Source organism: Neovison vison, chromosome 1 (assembly GCF_020171115.1).
Source record: "Neovison vison isolate M4711 chromosome 1, ASM_NN_V1, whole genome shotgun sequence".
NCBI classification, from domain to species: domain Eukaryota; kingdom Metazoa; phylum Chordata; class Mammalia; order Carnivora; family Mustelidae; genus Neogale; species Neogale vison.
Window position 1 is genome coordinate 276,655,605 of NC_058091.1, and position 27,508 is coordinate 276,683,112.

General features: G+C 39.8%; 1 protein-coding gene and 1 pseudogene across 3 annotated transcripts in view; both read right to left on the bottom strand.

The window, feature by feature from the left end:
* Nucleotides 1-491: 491 nt before the first annotated feature.
* FBXO38 (F-box protein 38) overlaps nucleotides 492-27,508 on the bottom strand; it is a 54,749-nt gene continuing 27,732 nt past the window's right edge. The window contains exons 11-22 of one of the 3 annotated variants that reach the window (XM_044231913.1): nucleotides 25,781-25,923; nucleotides 24,284-24,494; nucleotides 17,706-17,825; nucleotides 16,212-16,391; nucleotides 14,183-14,692; nucleotides 8,844-8,944; nucleotides 8,550-8,652; nucleotides 5,321-5,487; nucleotides 3,907-4,052; nucleotides 3,172-3,275; nucleotides 2,777-2,890; nucleotides 492-1,374 (exon numbers count right to left, since the gene is read on the bottom strand). In XM_044231913.1, the coding sequence (XP_044087848.1) occupies nucleotides 1,196-1,374; nucleotides 2,777-2,890; nucleotides 3,172-3,275; nucleotides 3,907-4,052; nucleotides 5,321-5,487; nucleotides 8,550-8,652; nucleotides 8,844-8,944; nucleotides 14,183-14,692; nucleotides 16,212-16,391; nucleotides 17,706-17,825; nucleotides 24,284-24,494; nucleotides 25,781-25,923 (2,078 nt within the window). In that variant the 3' untranslated portion in view covers nucleotides 492-1,195. Of the gene's footprint in view, nucleotides 1,375-2,776; nucleotides 2,891-3,171; nucleotides 3,276-3,906; nucleotides 4,053-5,320; nucleotides 5,488-8,549; nucleotides 8,653-8,843; nucleotides 8,945-13,957; nucleotides 14,693-16,211; nucleotides 16,392-17,705; nucleotides 17,826-24,283; nucleotides 24,495-25,780; nucleotides 25,924-27,508 lie in introns of all 3 variants that reach the window. The other 2 variants (XM_044231903.1, XM_044231919.1) reach the window with 2 other exon arrangements.
* On the bottom strand, nucleotides 9,397-9,520 carry LOC122896834 (annotated as a pseudogene).

The window sequence follows — 27,508 nt, forward strand, 5'->3', positions numbered from 1 at the left end:
GCTTCAGTGAAGTGAAAAGGTTGGACTAGGCAGTCTCTAAGGGCCATTACACCTCGTAGAGACCATCTGTACATATTCCATTAGGAAAGGGTTGACAAAATTTTTCCACAGATTTTCAGTTTAAGCAATTTGTGAGGTCACTCAGCCAGCAAGCGGCAAAGCTATCCCTCAAACATAGGCGTTGCTCTAAAAGCTTTTTTTGCTCTTGACTCCTGGTCCTATAATGAGGCATAGATCAGGGTGAAGTTCTCTTCTGAGAAAGGAGAAAGGCCATCTCCTAGTGACCAGGTATTTTGGGAAATTCTGCCCCTCCCAGTGTTCAGTCACGTAAGAGCTCTACTTACTACTTTGTGGCCACAGGATTTTAGAGAAAAAAGAGACGAGAGACAAGATTACACTGGAATCTTACTTAGACACAACTCTACACGTTCCATTTCTGTGCAGTTATTTGCTATTCTTTAAAAACAGGGATTCAGGTCCAAGGCAAGAGAAACGTTTTTAATAAACTTTTATTTTTATATTCAAGATAAAGCATATACACAACTGAATGTGGAAATAAATAATTAGAAATGCTTTGGAAACTTCCATTTTCCCTCTCAAACTCAATTTTTTTTTAAACTCATAAATCTTTTTATTTGATTTTAAGAAAAACGGCAACTATAATACCAAGAAAAAAAATGAATCACCATTTTGTACACAAACATAAAGCTGCCTCCTAAAGGGTTTCGTTGGTTTTAATAATAACACAGAAAAAAGCACACAAGACAAGAAGACTCTTCAACAGATTTACTCAAACAGCTTTGCTCGAGAAGAAAAAGGCACAGATTTAAGGGGATGACAATGATTATTAAGAATATAGTAAATGAGGGCTCAGCCAAAAAGTGACAACTTTATGAACTAAGTCAGGAAAAATGAACAGAATGAACTCTTTCCAATTATCTGCCTTCATTAAAATGAATTCTTAAATTAAATTGTATAAACATATGATATAAAGGTGGTACTCAGGAATTGTCTTTGTATATTTCCTCTATGTACAAATCTTTGTATACAACTTCAATGTTCCTTGTACATTTCCTATATACCAAAATGTGCCAGGGCCTCCAAACCACATGCCCTGAATCCCTGTGGAACTTGCCAGCTGCTGGGCGACCCCTTCTGGCTTGTGCCAGAACACCTGGGAAGTAGGAGAGGCCAGTCAAATGTAGTCATCTTCTACTGGCTCCCCGTTGACATCGCAGTAGTGGATGAAAATGGCCACTACTCTCTGAAACACACCCTTCTTCATCTGACGCATCTCGGAGATTTCTTCTCCTATTGTTTCCATACAAATGTCCGCAGACAGCTGCCCTTTCCTTCGAGGAGCATAGATGGTGCCTTGGAAATTAGAAAGGGGAAACATGTAGGATTATGAGAATCATCTGGAGGTCACTGGTGAAGATGGTAGATGAGAAAAGCCTGTAATGTGATGCCACCGAACTAGGTGTAGCTCCTGGACTGGGCCCCACGTTACACGTGCCATGCCATGGCCCACGTCTGGGGCCTCGGAGAGCACGCATGATTAAAGGCCCAACGTGACCACGCACCAGACAGCTAAGTCACAGATACACCTATGTGTATTCTTCCAAACTGGTTTCTTCATAAAATATGTTTTTAAGACTTCCTACAAATGGATGTTCAAGTGTGCTAACACTCAGAAGAACTCTATTCAAAAGAGCCTTCAAGTTTTTCCCCAAATAGCTACACCTGAATTCTAAGTTCCTCTATGATACCCAATGAGAAGCGGATCATAAGGAGAATAATCATTCGTGTAAGTGGAACAATTTCAAAACAATACAGTTGACGAACTCTTAGTCAAGAGTAAGAAAATTATAAGCATCTAGGTAACAAAAACATCTGGGTAGGAAAATCTGTCTCCAGGACTCCTGCCCACCGACCTTTATATATCCATAGTAAGTCAACTGACTGTACAAACTGAGAGCTGCTACTGGCAGGGGGAGAACCAAACAGCAAGAAAAGGCAAATAAAAACATTTACGTGAGCAGCTGCGCTCTTTCCACAGTTTGGCTACTGAGGCCACTGCTGCTATACAGCTGGGGTGCAGATGCCCCTTCGGATCACTATGCTTGCATCCTTTGGGTAAATACCTACTAGAGCAATTACTGGTTGTAGGGTCGCTCTGTATTTTTTTTTTTTGACATGATGTACATATATGCAACGGAGTTATTACTCAGTGATAAAAAAAAATGAAATAACTACCATTTGCAACGTTGGGGTGGAACTAGAGGGTATTATGCTAAGTGAAGTAAATCAATCAGACAAAGACAATTTTATGATTTCACTCATGTGGAATTTCAGAAACAAAACAGGATCACAGGGGAAGGGAGGGAAAAATAAAGTAAGAGGAAATCAGACAGGAAGACAAACCGTAAGAGACTCTTAAATGCAGGAAACAAACTCTGAGGGCTGCTGGGTAGGGAGATGGGTGGGGGAATGGATAACTGGGTGATGGGCAGTAAGGAGGGCATGTGATGTAATAAGCACTGGGTGTTGTATGAAACTGATGAATCCCTGAACTCTACCTCTGCACCTATAATACACTATATGTTAACTGAATTAAAATAACATTTTTTAAAAATTTAAAATATTTAAAATACCCCCATTTACATGAGAAGCAATATAAAGGCTCCATACACTGCTTTTAACTCAAACAAAACATTAAGTATCTAACACAGTAGGATATACTCAAACTAGAGAATAAAAATCAGGTCATAATTACTTTCTTCATCATCTTCAAAATCGTATCTGGCGAAGCTGTTGGGTTCTGCGGCCCGTAATGATCTCAACCAAGGGAAGTCAGAGATCATGGAATATGGAGCTCCATCCACAACCCCTAAAAGAAGAAGACACATTAACAATGCTGCTGGTGTGGAAGTAAGAACAGGGCCAAACACTGTAATACTGTGTAAGCAAAATGTACAATGTGCTTTCTTTTATCTCAGCTGCTTCGGATTATTCTGGGGATGGTGAAGACTCACAGAGGGACATTAGTACGCATCTAGTCCCCGCTACTGGCAGATACTCAGAACACCCATTCCTACCCTCCCTACGGCCTGTCTCTCCATCTAGTCAGTGGGCAGCTATGAAGGTGACCAACCAATGGTCAATGCTCACCTTCTAAAGTGTAGATTTCTCTACCCCAGGGGTACTTGGGGTATTTCTTTAAGTCATCTTCACTTCGTGTGGCTTCAGGGAAGAATTCATACTTAATGAGTTCTCTGGAGGCAACAGGAAAAATTAAATAAAAATTACAAAACTGGAAACAGTGCTAGGGTGTGGGGAAGAAAGGACCTGTCGAAGTTGTATTGGGCCTAAGGTCTAAGGAACATCTCAAAGAAAGTATTAAGTAGCTAACAGAAGTAGACAACTAGAGGATACATATCTAGTCAGGTCAAAATTACTTTCCTCACTATCTTCAAAATCCTACTGGGAAAAGAAAGCAAGCCACTCCAATCAAATGTCTTGTGTATATAAGGTGCTAAATAAAACATTTATATAACATCCATAAAGAAGTCCAACTTTCTGAAGATGTAAAACATTAAGTTTAAAGATCTTTAATTTCATCTCTTTGACATGCACTGGGGCTAAAGGAATGAAGTCAGTGCACATGTATGGTCTGTTCCTGCAATTTTTCTCTAAGTTTAGAAATGAAGTTACAAATATATATGAATGCTTTTTAGTTTTAAGTACTCATTTCCCTCCATTTTTTACATCCTATATGTCCTATGGTTCAGTGCCTGAAAAGCTCAGACAAAATCATTTCGAACAAAGAACAATTAGGATTCCTTTCTGGGACCCCTTGCCACAGGAAATGACCAAAAAACCCTTCCGGGGCCACAGATTACTTACTGATTGATGTTTGCTATCGTATCCATCCAGCTGCGGATGCGCACCTTGTTCCGGACGTTGGGAGGGTTACTGAACTCATGGATAATACAGATATGGTAGGGGTAGGGGCCGCTAAATAGCTTCTGCTCCAGGGTCAGTGTGTCTACCTGTGGAAGACATCACAGGGCTTTTGACCAAGGAAGAGAACGTCCTGCAAACCTCTCTTTAAAGTATGAGTCACCTTTTTTAAACCTGTTTTAAAATCTTTGGTGGATTTGAAAATCAACCAGTCACATTCAGTCCTGAACACAGCTTGCCATGCTGGGAGTGGGGCTTAGTAAAATTCTTCTCCGCAAACTTGCTGATTTACATATCCCTGTTATATACACACCCCCTAAAGCAGGGAATCCTGATGCAGGTAACTGACCCCGGGGATCCACTTCCGATTACGTCCTCCACAGCTCTAAGTACTGGCTGCATTGCAGAGCTGCGAGTGTGTAGGTTCTATATACCCTATTCAAACCGGCCTACTGCCGGGCCTAAAGAACAGATTCCCTTGTGCCCTTGTAGCCTTTGTTCACTTGCCTTCCTCTCAAGGAGCCCTCTTCCCCATCACTATTTAGGCAATCCCACCTTACCATCTTAATGGCAAGTATGTCTACCTCCTACTGGAAAAGCAAACTTTTCAAGAGAGGGAGGATGCACTGTGTGTTCTTCAACCCCAGAAAACGATAGACAACAAATGGTATGTTTGCTGGAATGAATCTTCTGGGGCCAAGCTTAAACACTGACTGCAACGATTACTTATTATTTCCTTTAAACTTTATTCTAGCACCAAGCACAGAGTCGTACATACGATGTTTGCTCCTCCCCGCTGCCCAGTTTTATCGAGATGTAATCGACACACATCACCGTGTAAGTTTAAGGCATACAGCAAGATAGTCCGATTTACATACATTGTGAAATGAGGACCATAACAGGTTCAGCCAATATTCATCTTCTTATGTAGATATGATAAAAAGTCACTTCACATATATTCATTTAACTATCATTGGTGTAGGTTTTTATTTTAATTTTACAGATGAAGGAATAAGACAAAGAAGCCAAGTAATCTGCTCCCAGTCAGTGAACAAGAACTTGAATCAGGCTGTCTGAAACCTGTGCTCTTATAAGCACAGGCAACTTTTATTAAGTATAAAAACTTAAATAACAACTGCCCTCATCATATAGCTTGCTAAAAATCCACTAAAATCAAGCAGAGAAGTATTAAGGACGAAGACTGGCCAGGTAGTCTAGCTTGGCTAAAAGAACTATGTAGAATCCAAAGACTCATTATCACAGATTGAACAAATAAATAAATTCTGAGTTGAAAAGGCAGAAGACTAAAAAAAAAATCACTGCAACAAGCTCAGAAAAGGCAGAGCAAGCTTGCTACCTGCTGCATCGGGCGTAGGTATATGATGCGATTTCTGTCGGGCGGCATCCGGAGGATCTGATCTAGCACTTGATCCATGTTTAGCTTCTTGCATTGTGCATAGTCGAATCGATTCACAATGGGGGCATTTTCTACTTTTAAATGTTTCAGTACCCTGCACCTGGTAGCTACAAAAAGAAAACAATGGTAAGCTCTACAGATACTTTACACAAACTCATACAGCAGTATATAGCCCATCTGGAATCATTCTGGGAGGACGGGGACAATCTGTATTAGCAACAAATACTGCAGAGGGGGACATCTCTAACCTAGGTCAAGCACTGTCATCAAGTACAATTAACAGCGATCAAAATGATTTGAAAATGTCATAGGGTGCCTGGCTGGCTCAATCAGTTAAGCGTCCGACTCTTGGTTTCAGCTCTGGTTGTGATCTGGGGGTTGTGAGACTGAGCCCCACATCAGGCTCTCCACCCAGTATGGAGTCCGCTTGGAGTCTCGCTCCCCCTCCCTCTGGCCCACGTGCTCGTGCTCGTGCTCACGTGCACACTCTCTCTCAAAGTAAAATTGTTAAAAATAATAATAATAATAATAATAATAATAATAATTCTGTCCTGTTAAAAGAAGGTGGTCACCATCATGTTGAAGGAATGTCAAGGTACTTTTTCCTAGCTAAGATTGGTAGACTTAAGACTGGTAAAGAGTCCATGTTCCGAGGGTAATTTTCCTAAACATAACTGTTTATAAAATACTTATCAAAAAGAATGAATGATGGTAACTATTATATTATACAATCTTATGGGTAATGTTCAAATAAACCTAGAATAATTTACAAATACTATCACATATTCACCCACAGGAAATGAGCAGAGTTGATTTTAACTCCTATCCTAAGCATAAAAGCAAAACCTTTAAAAACCCAAAACATCTGGATACTTTGGTCTGAAGCTATATAGTCCAATGTGGTCATCTTCTTTTTAAATTGCTATTAAAACTAAAGTGTATTAAAATTAACAATTTAGCTCTTCAGGCATTAGCCACAGTTCAAGTGTTCAACAGTCACATGTGGCCAGTGGTTACCATATCAAGCAGTGTAGATACAGAACATACCCATCACTGCAGAGAGTTCTATTAAAAATGCTGGCCAGAAACACGATTAAATATGCTCCCTATTTAACATGTAAGTGTCAGGTTATAGAGAAAACTGGTGCTATGTAATAAATGAATTTAACATTTATTAACATTTATTTAACATTTATTAACAGCAAGCTAACTTCAGAAAAATATCCCCTTCCTTTTTAACCCCAAAATTCATTCTGATTCAATTTTTACTATAGATTTCAACCTGGTCCAACTCAAGAGAGAATCAGATGGAAGCTAACAATAAAACCATATGGCCAACACGCTTGATCTCTTCAACATTTCATAAAGACTTCTTCTATAACATCTTGACACAATGTCATCACCCGCTGAGCAACTGAGCCCTGTAACTAACCTGATGTTGGAGGGCTAAGCAAGTCTCTGCCTTTCTGACTCATTTTCTCCTTCTGGAGAAAGGAGGAAGGAGAAGCAGGGCAAGTGATAGGAAAGAAGGAAAAGAGAGAGGACCAAATGGTGATATGAAGCCAGTGGCTCTGCACTATAAAACTGGACAACGCTGAGGTCAGTTTGGGCCTCAGTCATTTCGCCCACCATTAACTCAGTCAGCAAATATCCAGGGACAGAGATTCTTACCTAGGATCCCTGGTCTCATGATAAGCTGAGCTAAACAATTTGGTTTAAGGGCAAACAAAAGGCAGGACCTGAGGCCATGCGATCCATCACTAGGTTTAGAGAAGATATGGGGAGAATGAATCCTCGGAGTCAAGTGCAGAGGTGAAAAATAGATTCTCCAAGAGATGAAGAGAGAAAAGAATAGGAAGTCAAAGCGGCTCAAAGGCTGCGAGGCAGATTCTCAGATCTCAGAGGGGAGAGTGCTAACAGTACTGCCTTAAGCCAGGCTGGGCTTCTAAAGGGCCCCCTGATTCTGGTCTAGGAGCAAAGTCCAAGAGGAGATGGTCATTTAGTAGATATTTTAAAACTTCGTTGACTGGAATGGAGTAAAGTATTACCTCTTAAGGGTGAACATAGGGTCTAGAGATTTCTAGAATTCAGGAGAGAGGTAGCATTTAAATCATTTTATCTCTTCTTTCTGGAATTCTCTTAGTGTATGACAAACTGTTTGCTAAGGATTTCTTTGCTTTGCTTACTAGTAGTAACAGACAAATGCAAAGAAAAGAAAGAAAAGAAAGCCCCTAATACTCCAGTACAAATATAATACAAACTAATAATATTAGGTATGCTTTGAGTTAGCGGACAGACCCTCCACTATATATGTGTGTACATATATACATAGACACGCACATGCACTTTCTGTATTTAATCTTCAAAAATATGTGTTTATAGGGTAGACATAATTATGTATAATTTAAAATTGAAAAAAAAAATGAACACAGACAATATATAACTTGTCCAAGGCAAAAAAACATGTCCTATCTTCATAATTCTACATGGATAGGTATAAAAAACATAATTTTGAATGAAAATGGAGAAATGGACATATCATACACGCAAAATTTTAAAAGCTCACATAAAAAATACCCTACCCTCTTATTTGTTCACAGGTAAATACATTTATAAGTAGAGATGCACTATTAAAGGCATGAATAGAGGGAGGTGAAGGCTGATAAGACGGGCAACGTGGGACAATGGGACCAAAAGGAAAAGCCTGAACTAAGGATAACGTGCCACGAACTGAAATTCTGATTGATGATGTCAATCAGACCTACAGCCATTAAGTATGTAAGGCACAGTCCCCAGTTCCGGCAAAAACACAAACACAAAACACAATGTCATATAGCACGGTCAACGGTCGAGAGAGGATTCAAACTGAGATCTACTTGACTCCAAAGCCCACCATGTTGTGAATCTACTCCATCAGATCAAGTAGCAATTATCATTTGGAGGAAAGCAAAGGCAAGGCTGTTTTAAAAGATGAAGTCTGCACGTGCTCCCTCACAAACACCGTGGAGGAACTGCTTGAGAACTATAGAACAAGGACAGAATTAGAAATAATCCAAGGTAATGATTCCTTTGAAAAAAAAATAAAGAAATGTTATGGTAGTATTTACGAATCTTTAATTCTTTAAGCTCATCTGTGATGCTTTTGGATGACACAGGCCTAGATCCATACCATGGATGAACATCATCTTGGGACAGTCCTTTAACACGAGATCTGTGATTCCACAGTTGGTCATAGTGACTCCAACAAGATTTTTGGATTTTAATACAAGGACCTACAAGGAGAAAAATGTTAAAAGATATGTCTTTCTGCAGATTTTTGTTTTAAAGTGTAAAGGTTTTCACTGGCACAAGTTAAGAAGTAGCTATTACCAATTTCTTCTTTTAGGGCAAAAAATTAAAAAGATGGAAACTTTAATGATTATTCAGGAATGTGGAAAGTTAAGTGGGTTTTTTTTCCCTTCACCTGCACATGGTCATCCTCAATGACAGGGTCACTGGTACTGGTGGACTTATCTGCTGTCCGCTTTCGCTTCATGGCATGACGTGGCTTTGTTTTGGCAACTTCTAGAAAAAGGAAAGAGGAAAATCCAATTTTTAGCTATTAGCTTTCTTTCCATCAAGAGAACACATTCAACTGCGTATTGCATATAACTTTATAAGGCAACTCTCAAATCTATGACTTGGTTCCCAATAAGTTATCACCAGATTATATCCCAACAGAACACATGACCGCTATTTCCAACTAACTATTCCAAAACAAAATCGCCCTCCATTATCTCAAGCCAGTTGACATCATATAGGATTATCTCTTCTCATACTTTGGCCGTATCAACAATCTAATTGGGTATTAATTTAGTATTGAGGATGGGTATAACAACTCAAACTACTGGTGGATTAAACTCACCACTTTCCTGCTGAACTTTAAATTACTAACTACTGCTTAGTAAAAATATTTCAAGGCCTGATATCTATTCTCAATTTTATTCCAAACCATGTCCTAGTCATTTGCCACCACCAGAGCGTATGAAGCCAAAATCATTCTAGCTCTTTCTGCCTCAAACAACCTTTCCTGACCTCACTTTTTTAAACTGATAAGAACAGATACTACACTTGATCTTAGCCAAAAGGCCGAGAAGCGATATGACCTCACTTTTTTAAATTCTACCCATTCCTGAAAAGTCCAGCTCAAATACCACTTACTCTAACAAATCACGTGGGCCCCGCAAAACTTGTAAGTGGTTCTGTATTCCCTGCATACTTGTTTTGTTTCTCCACTTAAACTAAAAGCTCCCTGAAGGCAAGAACATTGCCTTATTTCACCTTCATGTCAATGTCAGCCACTAGCAGTGATCTAAAATGAACATCTACTGAACAAATTGGCACTCGGCATTCACTGAATGAATGAAGGAGTGCAATGCAGGTGCAGAAATGGAGTAACAATAGTAACAAATATTTACTGAGCGCTTACTGTGCATCAGGCACTTCACTAAGGGTTTTACTTGCAATAACTAACAGAATCCTGAAGACAGCCCTTTGAGAGAGATTATTCTCCCTGTTTTACATATGAGGAAACAGAGACAAGAGACGGTAGAGCAGCCTGCCACGGTCTTAGTGGTGGACCCAGGAGGCAACACCAAACAATGAGAAAACCTGCAGTCTTTTAACTAGCCAGATCCTGGCTAGTAAAGCCCTAACTCATTTACTAGTGCTGTTCTAAAACCTGGCAGTGTAATTGTAAGAATAAATATTGTGTTGATTTTATTTAAAGGCAAGGTCTAAATTCATCTCTGAAATTTTAACAAGCACATACACATTCTAAGACATGACACTAAAAAAATCACTGTCCTCATTTTTGACAAGCGTTCTGTAGGAGAGCATTTATTGAATGCAGTAAGGTTGATCTTCACGAATTAAATCTCACCCCGCTGCCTTTGGATACCACTACTAGATTACAAACATCCTACTTGGTAAGTAACTTCAAAGCTTGGAAAGAAAAGGAAACAAGGTGCCAATATTGCAAATTTTCAAAAGGCTTCGGTTAGATGGGAACTCTAGAGATGTAATCCAAGTGCCATCCGCCCAACCCCAGAACCTTTCCTCTACCATTTGAAACCTCTGTGAAATCTTACGATGCAAACCAACGGAAAGGAGCTACCCTGGTTGAAAGCTAAAAGAGAGCCTAGGATTTCTACCCATGGAATGTCCTCTAAAGACCCTGAACACGAACAAAACCCTGGGGTTCCGGAAAAAGAAGAGAACTGTTGATCTAGCCAGCCCACTGAAGGCCTTCTTTCATAGTATTCCTGAAGGAACTTCATGCAAAATCTAATTATCTTTATTGACAAGGAATCTGCTAAAGGTAGCACATTTCAGATGACAGATAAAATTCATACACCTGTTACAACCAATTAATAGGACCTGGTTTGTCTCCCAGTACCCGAAAAATGAAAACAAACAAAAAACAGATCTGCTTCCATTCCTCTACGGCAGTGTTGAAACTAGAATCTTCTGTAGCATTCTTTTTATGATCTGATTCTCAAACTTTTCACCTTCCAGGAAGGCTCTCTCCCTTAAATGACCAGAGCATGGGGTTCAAAGTTAAATTTCCTGCTCTCCAGAGTACCCAAATTGGCAGTTCATATTTTCTAAGAAAAGTTGTAAAACAGAGTCACACTTTACATGTAGATGAGCATTAAAAACAAAGGCTTCCAATGTAAAAGAAAAAAAGAATTCATGTTTTTTTCCCTCACGCCTCCCTCCTTGGGGACAATTCTCATGATTTCATACATCAACCAGCGTCAACATACCTCATACGTTGGTTCCTACCACTTATTAAGTTCACAATTATTCACTGAGCCCCATACCATGTAACACATTGTGCTAGAAGCTGGGAATAACATGCCAAACAAGCAGACATTGTCCCTGCCCTCATGGAGCTCAGTCTATTAGAAAGACAGACAGTAAAACACAGAATTACAACACAGTATAGTTAACATTGGTGTAGAAGACACTACAGAAATACAGAAAACAAACCAATTCAGTTTTGGGGTGTCAGAGAAAGCGGTTAGTATTTATGAGACCTGTACAATATTAATCTTAAATGTTATTCTTTGATAATCCAATTAGTTATTTTTGTGATATTTTATACAGTATACAATGAGGATACAAACAACTTACAGGTATTTATTCCCAAAATAAGAATTCACAAGACAGCTATGTTAGCTTCTAACAGGGTTTTAACACAACATAAGGCCATAATTCGAAAACCAAAATAAAAACTCAAACATTTTCTTTGAAAAAGTGATTTTTAAAAAAATCCATAATAATCAAATTTTGTTCCTTTATTACAGTGGATTTTTCTCCTTAAAACTCTGAAGAGCAGAATGGCCAAGAGATATCATAAACATGCTAGATCAAAAATAGTAAGTTGAAAGCTACTCAAATAACTTGTTCTTTCCAAAAGAGATCCAGAGAATACTAAAATCAGCACTTTGATTCTCTCCAGCAAAGTTGTTACTGAAAGAAAATGGACATTTGCCTTGTAGAAAAAATATGAGGTGGTAATTTACCTACTGTACGGTTAAACACGCATTAGAAATCTTCTCAAATTGAAAAAAATCATGACTGATATAATTTACCTAGGAAAGTAAAAATGAGGGTTTTTTCCCCCCCTAATTTCTAAGAATTCTTTAAGCTAAGAAAAGTTCTAGACCTGAAACAAGTCAGAAGGAAATGGTAGAGGACAGTGGAGCATAAGACGACAAAAAAGTCAAAGCCCCTAGGGTTAATATTAAGTATTTATATTAAAAACAAAAACAAAAAACCCCACCACAAAACAGTAACAACATTTACTGAGACAAAAGACAAAATGAGAGACAACACAGTCCCTAAAAAGGAAGACTCCACACTGTAAAAATAACAATTATCTTTTCAGTAGATCAATGTAATGAATTCCAAAAAAATCCCAAGATTTGCTTTTGGAGCGTGACAAATTATTGTAAAAACTTTAACAATAAATAAGAAATGCGTAACTAGCCCAGGAAATTCTGAAAAAGAAAAAAGAAAGAGGACAGAACATTGGAATGGAACAGAGTGCCCAGAGACAAAACTAAGCTTATCTCAGGCACATGACACAAAAATATTTCAAAATAATGAATGAGAATGGATGCCGATAAACAGCACTGAAACAACTCTGACCATTTGGAATAAAAAAATTAAGTTCATTCCCACAGATTAAAATAAAGAGCTAATAAGCAAATGGATAAAAGAATGAGAAAATATGAACAATGATCTGAACCATGCATAAGGAAGGTCTTCCACTGCAGAAAATAAAGAAATCATAAAGGTAAACAAGTAGATCTGACTTGACAAACATGAAAAACCACGCAACAAAAGGTGTCGTCACAGGAGTTCCTGTGTAACGGGCAGAGTTCCCGCTTGGGAGGATGAAAACGTTCAGATGGATGGTGGTAATGGTTGCAGGACGGCGTGAACGTACTTAATGCCAATGAAACACACACTTCAAAATGGCTAACATGGTGAATTGTGCGCTATGTATAAGAAAAAAAAGTACGATAGAACATTTAAATTTTAAGGGAAATGTATTTTTCATCATATGGCAGAACTAGTGTTTGTAAAGCATAATGATATGTGTGAACAAAACTCATTCTATTCTGAGTTTAAGGTACTATGATTAGTACATAATTAAGGTCTTATATTTATCTTACAAAAGCTTATTTTTGTTAGTTTAGCTCCACATGATATGACTGGCCCTATTTAGCATATAAAAAAAGAACTAACTCTACATTCTGGAGCTAATTTTAAGATCTTCAAATTAAGGGAGACCTGGAGAAAATTAAAATATATTATTCACTGATAGCTATTCATGACTTAATAAAGGCAGGAGAGATTACTTAAAAATTAGGTCAGAAATATAAACAGAACTATGAGAAATGTGCTTACCCCATCCAATCCATTACCTTGGCACATACATTATAAATGTTATCAATGAAATTATATACATATATATGTTTTGAATATATCTTCACCAAAAATAATTCTCAGCCAAACTACCTACTTACCTGCTTACCTCCTGGCAAACCTAACTGGAAGCAAAACTAGATTTCAGAAAGAATTACTAAATAGTGCAGAGGTAGACACAGGGGTACACCCATATGCTATGTTTCCCAGCCCCAGCAACTTCAGGTCCTTACCTTTTGGCTAAGGTTTAAAGCTTCACTAAGAATCGTAACTTCCCTAAATATGGGCTGGGAGCAGAGTTGCACTGGGACTTAGACATCAGAATCAGTATGGTATTTAGTGTCAATATAGAGTTATATTTTTCCCAGAAGCTTAACTGTCTGAGTTTTCCTGGGCTGGAGGTTTTACAAGATGTTTCACATGCCTTCCCCCCACCCGCACCACTGCTGAAAATTAGTTTAAACCCTGTATGATCACAGAACCCCAACACAGAATTCCATTTGCCAAACTGGCTTTATGGAAGCAAGCTTATGGAACGAGCTCATGCCCCTGGCAAGGCCTGCCCTGCAGTTGCTAATCCTGGCGGCATTGTCATACCTGACTCAGATACCAGCGGTACATGGGAGAGTCTGCTCCTGGCCCTTGTTAGGGGCCTCCGAGGGTAGTCTTCATGAGACTGCACGTCACAGCTCTCAGGCTGGGAGCTCCCCCTCCTGTCCTCACCTGTAGCCCCAGAGCCACTCCCATTAGTCCTCTCATCATGTGCTGGGCCTGAAGACCCCCCTTGTGGCAGAGTCCTAAAGGAAAAGGCGGATCTCGTACCATCCGGGCCATTCACAACACAGGCTCGGCTGGTTGAAGGACGTTCCTCATCAGAACACCTGCTAGTTCTCCTTTGGGATTCCTGGGGCCTGTGACAGCAGCATCTGGGGCAGACAGAACTCTCTGCATCACCCTCCTCCATGGCCTCAGAGTCCTCTGACCCACCGGGGGAGCAGACACACTGCCTGGACACATCCGCTTCTGAAGGGCTAGGCTCGGAAGAGCCGCCGCTGTTCACCGTCCTTACAAAGTCGGGGCTCTGAGAAGCAGTGCTGTGTGAGCTGGAGGTTCCCGCTGTGCTGGCGGTGGCGCTGCTGCAGCTGGGGTAAACATCCTTGTTTTTTTTCTTTTCGGGAATATCCCTAGCTGCTTTCATATCGGCTTTGATCTGCTCACTGGTGACCTGACAGCCTTTCTCACAGCTGCTTTCCTCGAGGGGAAACTGCTTCGATTGGCCCATCTGATGGGAGTTGTACCTCTTTCGAAGTGGAGTCTTGCCTTTTCCACTTACTGCTTACAGAAAAAGAAGAATGGCCCGAGGAAAAGAAAAGATTTCAGTACAAATTCTGGACAAAAGGCAAGAGTAAATTTGGAACAGGAAACAATGTACACTAATTTTCCTCAAGTACAATGGTGACCACATCATTCGGCTGCTCACAAATTCTTTATGGTCTCTAGTGCCCACCTGGTTTATTCTCCGCTCAGCCTCCGCGGCCCACCAGGATCTCGTTCCAAGCTGGCTGTCTGTTCTCCGCCCCTCTATGTGCGGACTACACGCTAGCCCAAACTTTTCTTTGAACATACCCCTGCCGTGCTACCTCCAGGCCTTTGTTCTCACCCATTCTTCAGCCTTGAGCCTCTGTTCAATCTCTCCTGTGCCCCCACCCCGATGCCCCTAGAGGCTATGCCCTGCATATTACCATCTACACTGCTGGCCTGACTCTTCCATCAGGATAGAGGTTCCCTAGGAGAGAGGGATCATGATGTATTCATCTCTGCATCCCTCACCGCACCTACCAGTACCTGGGGCACAGTAAGGCTCAATGAATATACAAAGGAATACTTAAATAAGATTTTCTCTGGCTGACAGATCTAGGTTCTAAATTCAGAAACTGTATATCCTAGGAAACAGGTTAGTCAGCTGGTTACATTTCTTTCCCTAAATTTTAGTTTCCATAAAAGCTCCTTTCGACCCCAGTGTGAAAATACCCGAATTTTTTGAAAGGAGTAAAATAAGAATGGAGTAATCAGTCATTGGTTAGTAAATGATTCCAAGTCTAAAGAACTAAGCTTTCCACACCCAAAAGTGGTTATATATTTCAGGGCCAGTGTTAAATGTACACCGAACGTTGAAACATATTAAGAAGTGGGGTACCCAAGGGAAATAAGTGGATAAATTTTAAAAACCTCATCCTTCGCTCAGGGTGATATGCCCGTAGTTCTGAGAAACGGAAGGGAAGGAAAGACAAGGAAGAAGAATGAACCGAAGGTTAAGAAAATTATAGTTTCTTGGTGAGACAAATGGTAGAGGCTGCTGACTAGATGTAAGGGGAGGCAGGGATCCTAAGACAAACTGCAGGACTCCCTCAAGCACCAAACTAGCCACCAACATTGACTACGCGCAACTGGACAGAGTATTAGCTGGTGGAGTGGTTGTTCTCTCACTGCTCTGGACACCTCAGGAGTCATCCCCCACGTGAAGCCCAGGCCTCTCGCTAATCCCTGATACCCTGATGCCACAAGGTCCTAAAGCCTTCACTGTGGAAGTCACAGTCCTCACATCTTCCCTTCCCTGAACCCTGTTTCCACAATTCCACAATATTTTGTTGTGCTATACTTGTCCTCAAGAGCGCCACCCAGACTGCCCTCTCCCTTGGGATGCTGTCCTTCTTACCTCCTGTCACATTCCATAAGGAATGCTAACTGCACCACAGGCTGTGGTAGGGACACATTATATAAAGGTCAAGTGTATCTGTCAGTTCTCATGATGGCTCCCACTAACCGGTCCCAGCAAGACATTCCTTCTCACCTGACAGTTCCCTGGACTGCACTGACTCTCCAGATTTTTCTTCACGTTCAGAGTAACGCCGAGCACCATTCTTAGGAATCCAGACTTCTTGGAGTTCTAGACTATCTTCCTCATCATCACTCTCTGAATCATGAACAGTAATTGGGGTTGGTTTTACTACACGCTGAAGACCACTGGGTCCTAAAATAAAAAGCAGAGGCCTAACCGTTACTTCTTGCCAAGAAAGGCTCTCACTTTAAGTCCTGTTTACAGGGATCTGGGCTCACAGGGATGCTTTGGCTCTATGTAGCCTCTCTTAGCACTCATGTTGATGGAATATACACGTTTCTAAAGGCAGATCAAAATAGATCGTAGATCATCCCCCTTGAGGACATTCACTATTTGAAAAGGTCACATAAATCCTAAAAATAACCAAGTAAGTCATAATAATCATTTAAAAAGTCTCCTACTTTCCCAATTTTGCAAATGTATGAATAAAGACAAAGCAAGGGAAGATGAACCTTAGACACCTGTAGACTGGCAAACTCTACATTCTTTAAGTGAATATAGGCTTTCTCATTAGAAGTAGCAAGATATGGTCTTGAAGGCTAGATGCATGTTACAGTTTGGTTAGGTACTTTTATGTATATAAAAAGTGTCTTCTCTGCTTGGCAGTACAGTTTAGTCTTATGACCCAAATCTCTCTGACAAATGACTGAAGTTCACTCCACCGATAAAGTGTAAGCTCCAAGGAACCTTGCCTGTCTTGTTCCTGTCACATTGTACAATGCCTGGCACAGAGAAACACTCAATAAATATTTGCTGAATAAGTGACTGCATCTGTAAGACACTTAAAACAAGGATAGTTAAAGATATTTTCAATCCAAAGACAAATCAGCATTCCAACAGACCAGGAGTAAGAAAACTTGGGTTCTAATCTCAGTGTTGTCCCTTTAAGACTGGCTGAGTGGTCTGAAGCAAATTATTCAAACTCATTCTGAAAGACTATTAGTTTCCCCATATGTAAAACATCGGGTTGTTCTGGGTAATCTTTAAGGACCTTATGACTCCATGGAGCCTGTGTAACACACCCAGGGGCAAAGAGAGACAAGATCTTGTTCTGTTAACTAAACCAGGTCGACCTCTCCACTCCTGCTCCTCCCCACCAAAATGAAGGAAGAGGACAAGCAAACTATTCAGTCAGGTCATTTATTTTCTCTATCAATAATCTGAGTGCTTTCTTTCTACACACACTTACACACAAAAACACACATGTGAGAGCACCAATACAGAAAGAGAAGCTGCTGCCACAGTTATAAAAAATCACAAACCTTAACAAAATATATATATGTGTGTGTAGCAAGGAGAATATCAGTATAATATGGTGTCAATGATAAACAGCATATAACACATCACCAACCATAATGTTTAAAAATAATCACGTAGTGCTTCACTTTCTTCATTAGAGTCAGGCCCAAGTTTTGATAACCACAAATGTGAAAGTCACATGATTACCTGCTTGTTCCTCGTCAACATCCACAGGGATAACCGCCTGACTGTGAGCTACTGTCTCCTGTCCGCTCGCGGCCACCACCTCTCCGTCTTCTGGCACCATGTCTTCCATCTCATTCAATGCTTCAACAAAAATAAACACAGTCAAAGTGAAACCAAAAGAAGTCTAAAAAACAAAAAACCCCAAAGGCAGGCAAATCTGTGGCAGCCCCGAGAAACGAACAGCCCCGTGATTATTGGGTCCGCACTGGAAGAACAGCCTACGACAGGGCTTCATCACACAGATGAGAATAAGCAATGCCCAGCCATTCTATGGGAAAGGAAATCATGATGGAAAGCAGCACTTGGTGGAGCCAGTCCATCACCATAAGAGGAAAGCAGGGAGAGCGGCACACAGCGGAGAGAAGAAATGCACCGCATTCACTCCTGAAGATGTCACCAGGAATGAATGGCTCTAGGAGGCAACTGTGCCTCCCTGTAAGCAATCTGCCAGACAGTAGTGAAGGCCAGCTACTGGAAGACCTCATGATCATTTTATAAGCAATTAGTCTTGTAAGTATCTGCCAGCTACGCCAGGATGCACTTGGCAGACAAGCTCAAACTGTACACTTCCTCTCCTACTCTCTGAAGGTTCTGGTATCATTTTCAGCTAACCCAGGCCAAGGATTATGAACAAATACACTAGCGCATTGTTAACATTTTACTATCACTCAAATGTTTTACATCAAAGAATTTGTGACAGTTATTAGTGCCTGTCAGTGAATAGGAATGTGTGATTTTACTTATATCTTTCTAGAAGATGAGCGCACAGTGAGCAATTTCAGAACGATGAGCTTCAATTAGCTTACTCTATCTTCTTAAGATAAAATGCTCACTTTTCTAAGAGGACCCTAAAGGAAATAATTCCTGGCTTTGCCAGTTTTTTACAATATTAAATTCAAGTCCCTCAAATCAGCAGTCAATCTAGTACCCTCTTACAACCTAAGCTTGCGTGCCTGATCTCAGTTTGAGTCTCGCCATAACCATACTATCTTTCCATCTGCAGCTTGGCCATGAGCCCAACGGCCCCAGAGACTGCGTCTAGCCTGTTCATCGTCTAGCCTGTTCATCACCGTATCCTCAATGCTTAGGCCTGCTCAAGGGCTACTGCTGGGAAGTCAACCAACCATCTGGATGACAAGAAAAGAGAAAACAAGATTCTGTTCCTAAAAGAACTAAAGAATCTACTTAAGTAGACAAAACAAATTCAGTTAACAAATAAATGAGGCAAATCAGGATGACAACAGAAAGATACCATTCAGATAAATGTCTCTAGGATATACAACAGTAAAACTGGAGATTTCATGCGGACAAGGGGATTTGGCCTTTAATATACACCAAACCACATTCCCCCTTACATTCAGTCTCCCATCTCAAATTCTTGCTCCACTCCAGACCTCAATTTTCTACATTTCTTTTAGTGCCCAAAGGAGGTCTGACCTTGCCTACAAATCTTCCATGATAAAAGCCAATGGATTTTCTTCTTTCATTCAATTCTTATGAACAATCATGAAGAGCAGTAGTTACCATGTACATACTCCACGCCTGGCTATCGGCTAAATGCTTTTATATACATTACCTTATTTATTTCTTATGGCAAACTCACAAGGACATTATTACTAGCCTCATTTATGCAGCTGAGGGAAGTAATCTGTGAGGATGTGAACTGAAGTCTGTTTCCTGAGTCTGCTACAGTATAGGGACAATGAGTAGATGGGACATTTATAATCCCTGCTCTCAAAGAGAATGCACATGTTCTAACAGAGATGTTAGATATGTAGAATTAGGTCAGAAGAGACTTGCTAAGTGCTTCAACAGTCCAAGTGCAAGGGGAATATAGATGAAAAAGGAGCAACTAGTTTTCCTGTTGGGCAGGGAAGTTCTCAGGGATAGGAGGTGACATTTCCTAAACACTGGGAAGCTTGCTACATTTTCCAGAAGAGTTAAGTATTCCAGTGACAGAAAGAATAAGTGTTTGTACTGAAATGAGGGTGTAAAAGAAAATAAGGCTAAAAAGGCAGCCTGGGCCACAGGCTGTGAAAAGCTTAGAAAGTCCTGCTAAAAAGCTCAGAATTATTTCTCATATGCAGAGGCAGACCATTAGAATGGAAGTACATTCATATGCCTATGTGGCTAGGGTTTTCCAAAGCTGCTGAGCAAGAGCTTTTTAGGATGCAGGGTAACCTGTAGAGGTATTTCATATAATATCCAAAAGTTACTTTATATTTAACCTCTCTCACTGCATTCATTCATTTGGATATTTATTAAGCAGCTACTCCAATGTGTCACTGTTCCTAGGTGCAGAGAAAAAGTGGTGAAATCCCAAGAAGACGCAGCAGTTAGTGTGACAAAGGGGCGAGCCTGGCACAAAGGAAGCGCGGAGTGTGAGGTGGGGACAGGCCAGATCATGTAGGGTTTTATGGCCCCAATCAAGAAACTGAACTTTTTTTCCCTAAGGCAGTAGGAAGCTACTGGAGTCTGAAGTAAGGGAGCAACTATTCGGGTGTATGTTTTAACAACACTGCTCTGGCTGCTCTAAGACCTAATTTTAGCTCATCAAGAGAGAAAGTAGGGTGCAGTCTGAAATGTATTAAAGCATTCAGATAAATATTTTTTACCTGGTCACCCTGCTTTCTTAGATTAAAAAAAAAAGTGGTATAATAGTGGTACAACAGGCGAGGAGAATGCAGACTGAATGGCAAGATGCTTTGAAGACAGTCAAAAAAATTCTTGCTAAAGGACTCAATGCCATGGAGAATAGACAGTAAAGAAAAAAAGAAAGAGTATCTTGATTTTTAAATGAGATGGCAATACCCTCAGGCTAGGGAAAGTGCAAATGATTCTTGGTTTAGATTTTTTTGTTTCAGAGTATCATTAGGGCAGTAAATTTTTTTAAGAGTAATTTTAACTTACAAAAATTATGCACGCTATCTTTTAATCAAATATCAATGTTTACCAAATGTTTTGCTCAGTTTAAATGTTATTTCAGTTGTAAAAAAAATCCTGTTATAATATGTAAGCATAAATCTTAATGGATCTGAGCAGTTTTTTACAAAGATATTAGCTGGTCTCTTCTATAAAAGCCTGATTAGAAATTCAAAACCTTTAATTAAATGTTACAAAATAAAGGAGAACTCACTGTCCTTTAAGAAATTATTTATATGCAATAATTTCTAATATTAAAAATGTTATTTAGTGGTTGACAATTATCTGCCCAAAATATAAAACAGAATGCATTTACTGTGATTTTTTTTCACACTATAGTTCACCCTTAGACTTCACTTCTAAAGATTTTCCATAAATCAATGGTTCTCAAGCTGGGCTCCAGACCAACAGCATTAGCATCACTTGGGAATTATGAGAAATGAAAATTATGTAGCCCCACCCAGACCTATTAACTCAGACCCTCTGAGTGCTAAGCCCAACAACCTGTGTTTTGACAAGTCTTCCAGGTAATTCTGAGGCCCTCAAGTTTGAGAATCACTGCCAAAAATAAAAGCTGCAGAGCAATTCACCTAGGTTAATTCATCTTAATGCAGGGCAGAGGACAGTGGTGAGGAAAGGGAGAGGGGCACACCATTTTTAAAAGTAGTAAGTACCCAGAATTTATGTGATAAATCAAGATAAAAACTTAGCAAAATTACGTAGGGGCAAATCTATGCTTTATGGTTACAATTAACTCAAAAGTAATTATATTAAAATAATTTGGCAAAATGCTTTAGCAATTATAAAAGCATGATTTTGACACATTGTAATTTTATGTTAGGCAAATGTGAATTGTTAGAAAATATGCATATCTATTCCTCAGTTTTAGAGTGCTATAAAATGCAGGTAATGAACTTAAATTCTCAATTAACATAACTGGCCCATAATAAAGGAATCTAAATCTTAAGAATTTTGGAAGTGCAAATCTAAGAATGATAATCTTTAGCAAATTATAATATTCTGATAAATCACTACTCTCTAAAGCAATGAAGTCTTATTTCCAAAATCATGTATTACCCTTAATGATGTTTGCTGAAAAACACCCATGACTTATTATAGCAGTTTATAAACAAAGCCACTTAACTTGTACGAATTTTAATTTTAGAATTACATGATGCTCTTCTTTTAAACTCTGCTAATTCATGCAAGCTGATGAAGTTAAATATAACAGGGCATAAAAGAGTGAGGGGCCTCTGCTTCATTCTGGGGTTGTTCCAAGACCACGTAGAGGCCCATGCATGAAGTTTTAAAATTCTAAATTAAGGAAAGTCAACATATCAACAGGACTTTCAAACGAAAATTTTTAAATTATCAAGATCATACCTAAAGAGTGGAAGCATCAAATGTTAATCATTTCAACAAATACCAGGTCCCACTGATTCCTTTTAGTTTGAATCTCTGTACCACTATTTAACGAAACTTTTTTTGCTTCTCTTTCATATTTGTTCTTTCCACTCCTGGTTTTGATCAAAAGTCACACAGCCTTTCTCCAGTTCCTATTTTTTATTTAGAAGAACTGACCTGATACGTAATGTAATAACATACAAATAAATACACCGCCAACTCAGGGAGATCTGTGGAAACAATGTTTTAGGATAACCTGCAGTTCCCTATAGTACGTCATCATCAGTGGTGTTCTGAGCCTTCCTCTGGTTGAAGGTGTTTAATTCTTCAAACCTGGCATTAATGTAGCTCCTTTGCTTCTGAGCCCTTAACAGCATTTGAAGATAGTGTACTTGACAATATATACCTCAAAATGTGGTCTGTATGCAAGTCTCTATCTCCTGAAATCTTAGTTTACAATGTTAGTAGATTTAAGTTCCACTGTTCTCTCCTATAAATCAAATATAGCGTTCTTGTACACATTTTGGTCTCTGCTGCACCAGTATGTGACTTCACAATGGAGGCATTCTCCATTCTGTACAGAGCAGCCTATGGCCATCTAACTTCCAGTGGAGACTATCATCTGTCCAGTACATCCACTCCAACCACAACTGGGTTCCTAGGATCTGCGCAGGTCTGCACTGAAGCTGCTCTAACAGTTTTCCGTGGACGGTCTGTGTCCTCTGAAGTCCAGGTCCCTACGGCATCACCGATGAGTATAATGGCACTAAGGGAGAATAAAGCTAACAGACAACATCTGACCTCCTCTTCCTCCTCCAGTACTAGCATCTGCCAGCTCTCCACTTCTGTCTTTGTATTTTGGAGGTGGATGTCAGGGGGAAGAATTAACCGTAAGTTTCAAATGCCTAAAAGTACTCATGTGGAAATAAAAAGTATGAAGTTGTATATGACCACGTTTACTTCAAAAAGTCAAAAGATCAAAGGTAGAAACAAAGGTTTGGAATTTATCGGCATATTCCATGATCGGAATTCATCGGAATATTCCATATTCCAATGATAACAAAGCTAGGAGACTGAAGGAACTTCTGTAGAGAAAATGAGAGAAAAAATCTGGGAGATCAAGGACCAAAGTAGAACAGAGGGGATACTGAAAGCAAAGGAATCCAAGCAGGCATGCCTGGTGAGACACAAGAAAAACCAAGAAAACAGTTTTGGAAATTCCAAGAGAAGAATTATTTCAGGAAGGTAGAAGCGGGCAACAATGACAAATGCTGCTCAGATGTTAAATATGACAAAAGTGCAGAAATGACCACTAGCATTCTCAGGAGAGCCACTGGTGACTTTGCTAAGAGCCAAGAATGGAGAGTTCTACAGAGAACATGTGAGGTGAAGACAATGCCTACAGATGATGATTAGGTCAGGCCCTATAATATACTTAGAGCAATCCTAAAGGAATGTATGCTCTATATGCCCTATGCTTTCGTGATGAAAGCAGGGACGTAACATCACGGGACCCCATTTCTCAGTAATCACTGTGTCCAAGAGAATGAGTAAAGGGGCAATGAAAACAAGATAGCTTGACAACTTCCCTTCATCCTCACTCCCCAAGAGAGGGCCATACAAGCCCAAGAGCTCATGGGCTGGATACAGCAGGTGTTCCGTCAATACTGAAGAATGCACTGGTAATTACATAAGTGAAATTCAATAGGTCTTTATTGGCTCATGTACTTATTTGGTGGGTGTTTGTGAAGACTTAATGATGAAAGGTGTCCAATGTCTAGCTACAATGTCTAGCACATGACTGCTATTCATTTTTTTCAGTTCTAGAACATCCAAAAATGGTCCCCCAATGAAGTTCTATCTACTGATCTACTGGTCAGGAAGACATAAAGAGATGTTCCTTCACCCAAATCCTGAAAGTTAAATCATAGGCCAGGTCTCTAAGGCTCACTGTACCCTGTACACCATCTAAGGCTCACTGTACCCACTGTACACTGTTACAGAGTCTAGACAAGAGGCATCATAAAGATAGCTTTGAAACAAGCCAGCAGATAAGCACATTTCATCCCCGCCCCATTTGCCTTGTCAACCAGGTCCCCCATATGTAAAGTGACAAACTGCCATACGGGGAGAAGGAAACAGAACAGGGTCAGAGAAATACAATCCAAAGTAAAAATCACTTCTGTGTGGAGCTCACAAAAGATCTGGGTTACCGTCGGCTGCAAACTGCTGCTCTCCTGGCTGCAGGTCTTGCCGGAAGTCGTTCTCCTCATCAGAGTCATCTGGGTGATTGTGATTGTTGTCATGGATGTTGGCATTATTCTGGGCATTGTTATCATTGTCATTGTTGGAGTTCTGGTTGCTAACAAGGGCTGAGGAAACCCCAATTCCCGTGCCTGCACTCAGGCCGACTCGAGCGCAACCCTAAGGCGAGAAGAAAACATGCGTCTTCACTCTGGTTAGTATAGAACACTTTGTTTTTCATATTCCTCCATTTCACCTTGATCTAAGAATATTTACAGAGCAATACTTTCACATATGTATCAAGCACCTCATTAGAGGTTCATAAGACTTCAAGCAAGATGCAGTGCTATTGGTGTGGATTTACAGAAAATGAAATGCAGTGGAAAGAGATCTGGGTAAGAGACCGGTAGGTGCTAGAGCTGGGACTTGAAACCCAATAATCTGACCTCCGATCCTGAGCCTTCCCCGCTATACTGTACTGCTTGCACAGTGGGAATGTAACCATTAAGAACTGAAGGAGAGAGAAGATAATTAGCTGAAGCATTGTTTTTATTACAATGACAGCAAAAATCTTATTAGTTAAGCAGGTTTTTTTTTTAAATATTTTATTTTTTTATTTGACGGAGGAGAGAGATCACAAGTAGGCAGAAAGGCAGCCAGAGAGAGAGGGGTAAATAGGCTTCCCACTTAGCAGAGAGACCTACGCAGGGCTCGATCCCAGGCCCCTGAGATCATCTGGGCCGAAGGCAGATGTTTAACCCACTAAGCCATCAGGCGCCCTGGTTAAGCAGTTTTAAAATAACATTTCGTACAACAGACAATCTCAGGTTTTCCAGGATTTTCAACTGCACAGAAGAGAGAAGAGCAAAGTAAAATATGTCCAAAATGAATCCCTAATCCATATTTACATCTGAGGTTCTTAATTAGAAATTTAATCTTCCGGGGCACCTGGGTGGCTCAGTGGGTTAAAGCCTCTGCTTTCGGCTCAGGTCATAATCCCTGAGTCGGGATCGAGCCCCACATTGGGCTCTCTGCTCAGCAGATAGCCTGCTTCCCTTCCTCTCTCTCTCTGCCTGCCTCTCTGCCTACTTGTGATCTTTCTCTGTCAAATAAATAAAATCTTTAAAAAAAAAAAAAAAGAAAAAAGAAAAGAAATTTAATCTCCCAACTAATTACTCTGAGTAATAAATTTTGACCTAGCTCAAAATTTCCACCTTTGCTCGTATCTCACCTTTAGCTTACGGAACTGACAGAGACAGCTTTTCACTGACTTTTACCTTTCCCTTCTCTGGAGCCCCCTTACCAGAGCAAGACACCATGCAAATTATAACCTGTATGCCTTCATTGTAAGATAGCAGTAAAAAGTCCAATTGTAATAATGTAAGGGCATATTATTAGGAAAAAAAATCACTGAGGTTTTGTTTTCCTCCTTGAGTATTAAAATAATTCCCTCAAATGTGACTTACTTTGGGTGGTTCACGAAACATCTGGTCCAGTGAAATAAACTCAAGGCTGGGCAACAATTCAATAAACTGGCCAAAGGAGTCCAGCTTCAAAGCATGGCACCGCACTAAGTTGATATCGACCAATCGTGTCCATCTTGAGTGGTCTGTTGGGAGAAATGACATGGCCAGAGAGTTTAACTAACACTTTGTCCATTACAGATGAATTCTGCTTTAGGTCACAAAGATTTTCAAAACCTTTTCCTTTAAATAACTTTGATTTTATCTCATGATCTCAAAAACTTGATGACTAAATTATGATGTCTTCTTACCTAATTTCATTGTGGAAACTACATGGCTTGGGAATTATTAACTTGAAACCAAGTGAACCTTGATCTAAATGTGATCCATTCAACAACCTACATGCCTATTCAACAACAGGACACTAAAGAAATGTTGGTGCATCCATTTAATAGAACATTATGCAGCTGTTAAAAAGAATGAAGGAAAATTGAGTATGCTTGCTATGGAAAACTCTCCCAAGTACTCATAGTGTAAAAACCAAACTTACAGGAGAGGGTATACCTGAAAAGGTCCTTTGTATATATAAATCATTTTTAAATGCTACACATGGATAGGCTGCAATATGCACAAAATAATCTGTCCAGAGAATATACAAGAAACTGTTGATGGTGGTTACCTTTGAGAAGAGGAGACTTTTCATTTTGTACCTTTCTGCACTGTTTGGTATTGTTTACCAAGTGCATGTATTACTTTTAGTTTTTAAGTGTTAACAGGAGTTCTGAGTGATGGGATTATAGGCCATTTTTTGTTTTCTTCTTTATACATTTCTGTATTTAAGAAAACAAACAAACCAAAAATCCAATAAATGTTATTTTTAAAAAGTGATCTATGCCTGCTACCACCTGAAGTTTGTATTTCCCAATAACTTCTTGGTGCAGCTGGGCTAGGGACAGAATTTCCACTTCCAGTAGGGGAGACATGGCCATTCTAATGAGTAAACTCAAGAGATGCTCCAGAGCCTAAGAAGAGGCTGGAGACAGGCTCTATATGGAGCTACAGAAGCCCAAAGAGGCAATTCAGATAGGAAAGGAGGCTGTTTTGCAGAGGTCAGTGAGGGGACTTGATTTGGTAAAGAGGATGTCACAATGAAAACTCTCTAGCTTGGAATTTATTTAAAGGTTTGTGAATTTAGGTATTTAAGAAGGACCCTGAAAGAAACAAGTAACAGCACTCTCTTGGGGAGGAAAAAGAACTCCCCATATAAGGAAACGTATCAAGTACAAAAGTCACACTCTATACACAAGGGGTCAGGTCAGCGGGGGAGAGCTGAAAAAGCTTAAAATTTTAAGGCAAATGAAAATTTCACAAGTTAATGCTAAATATGTCACCTAACTAAAGTTTGTTTTTTTTTTGTTTTTTTTTTTTTTAAATACATACCCACTTTGTCCTTTCAGATGATGTGCCATTTGAAGGTATTCAGAGAAAACAAATGTAATACCCCAGGCAATAATTCCTAACCTTAATTTTATATGCCTGGCTCAAAGAAGTTTATGTGAAAAAATCAGGGCAGTTGACTCCATAACTGAGCCAGTGCCAATTTCTAGGCAGAGAACTTCAGGAGTTCAAAAAGGCAATGACAAAATACTTCTCACTTGGTTATCAAAGGTTCCCAGCACTTGTATGACCAATCTTATAAAATATCTACATTTTACATTAGGAATACAATTC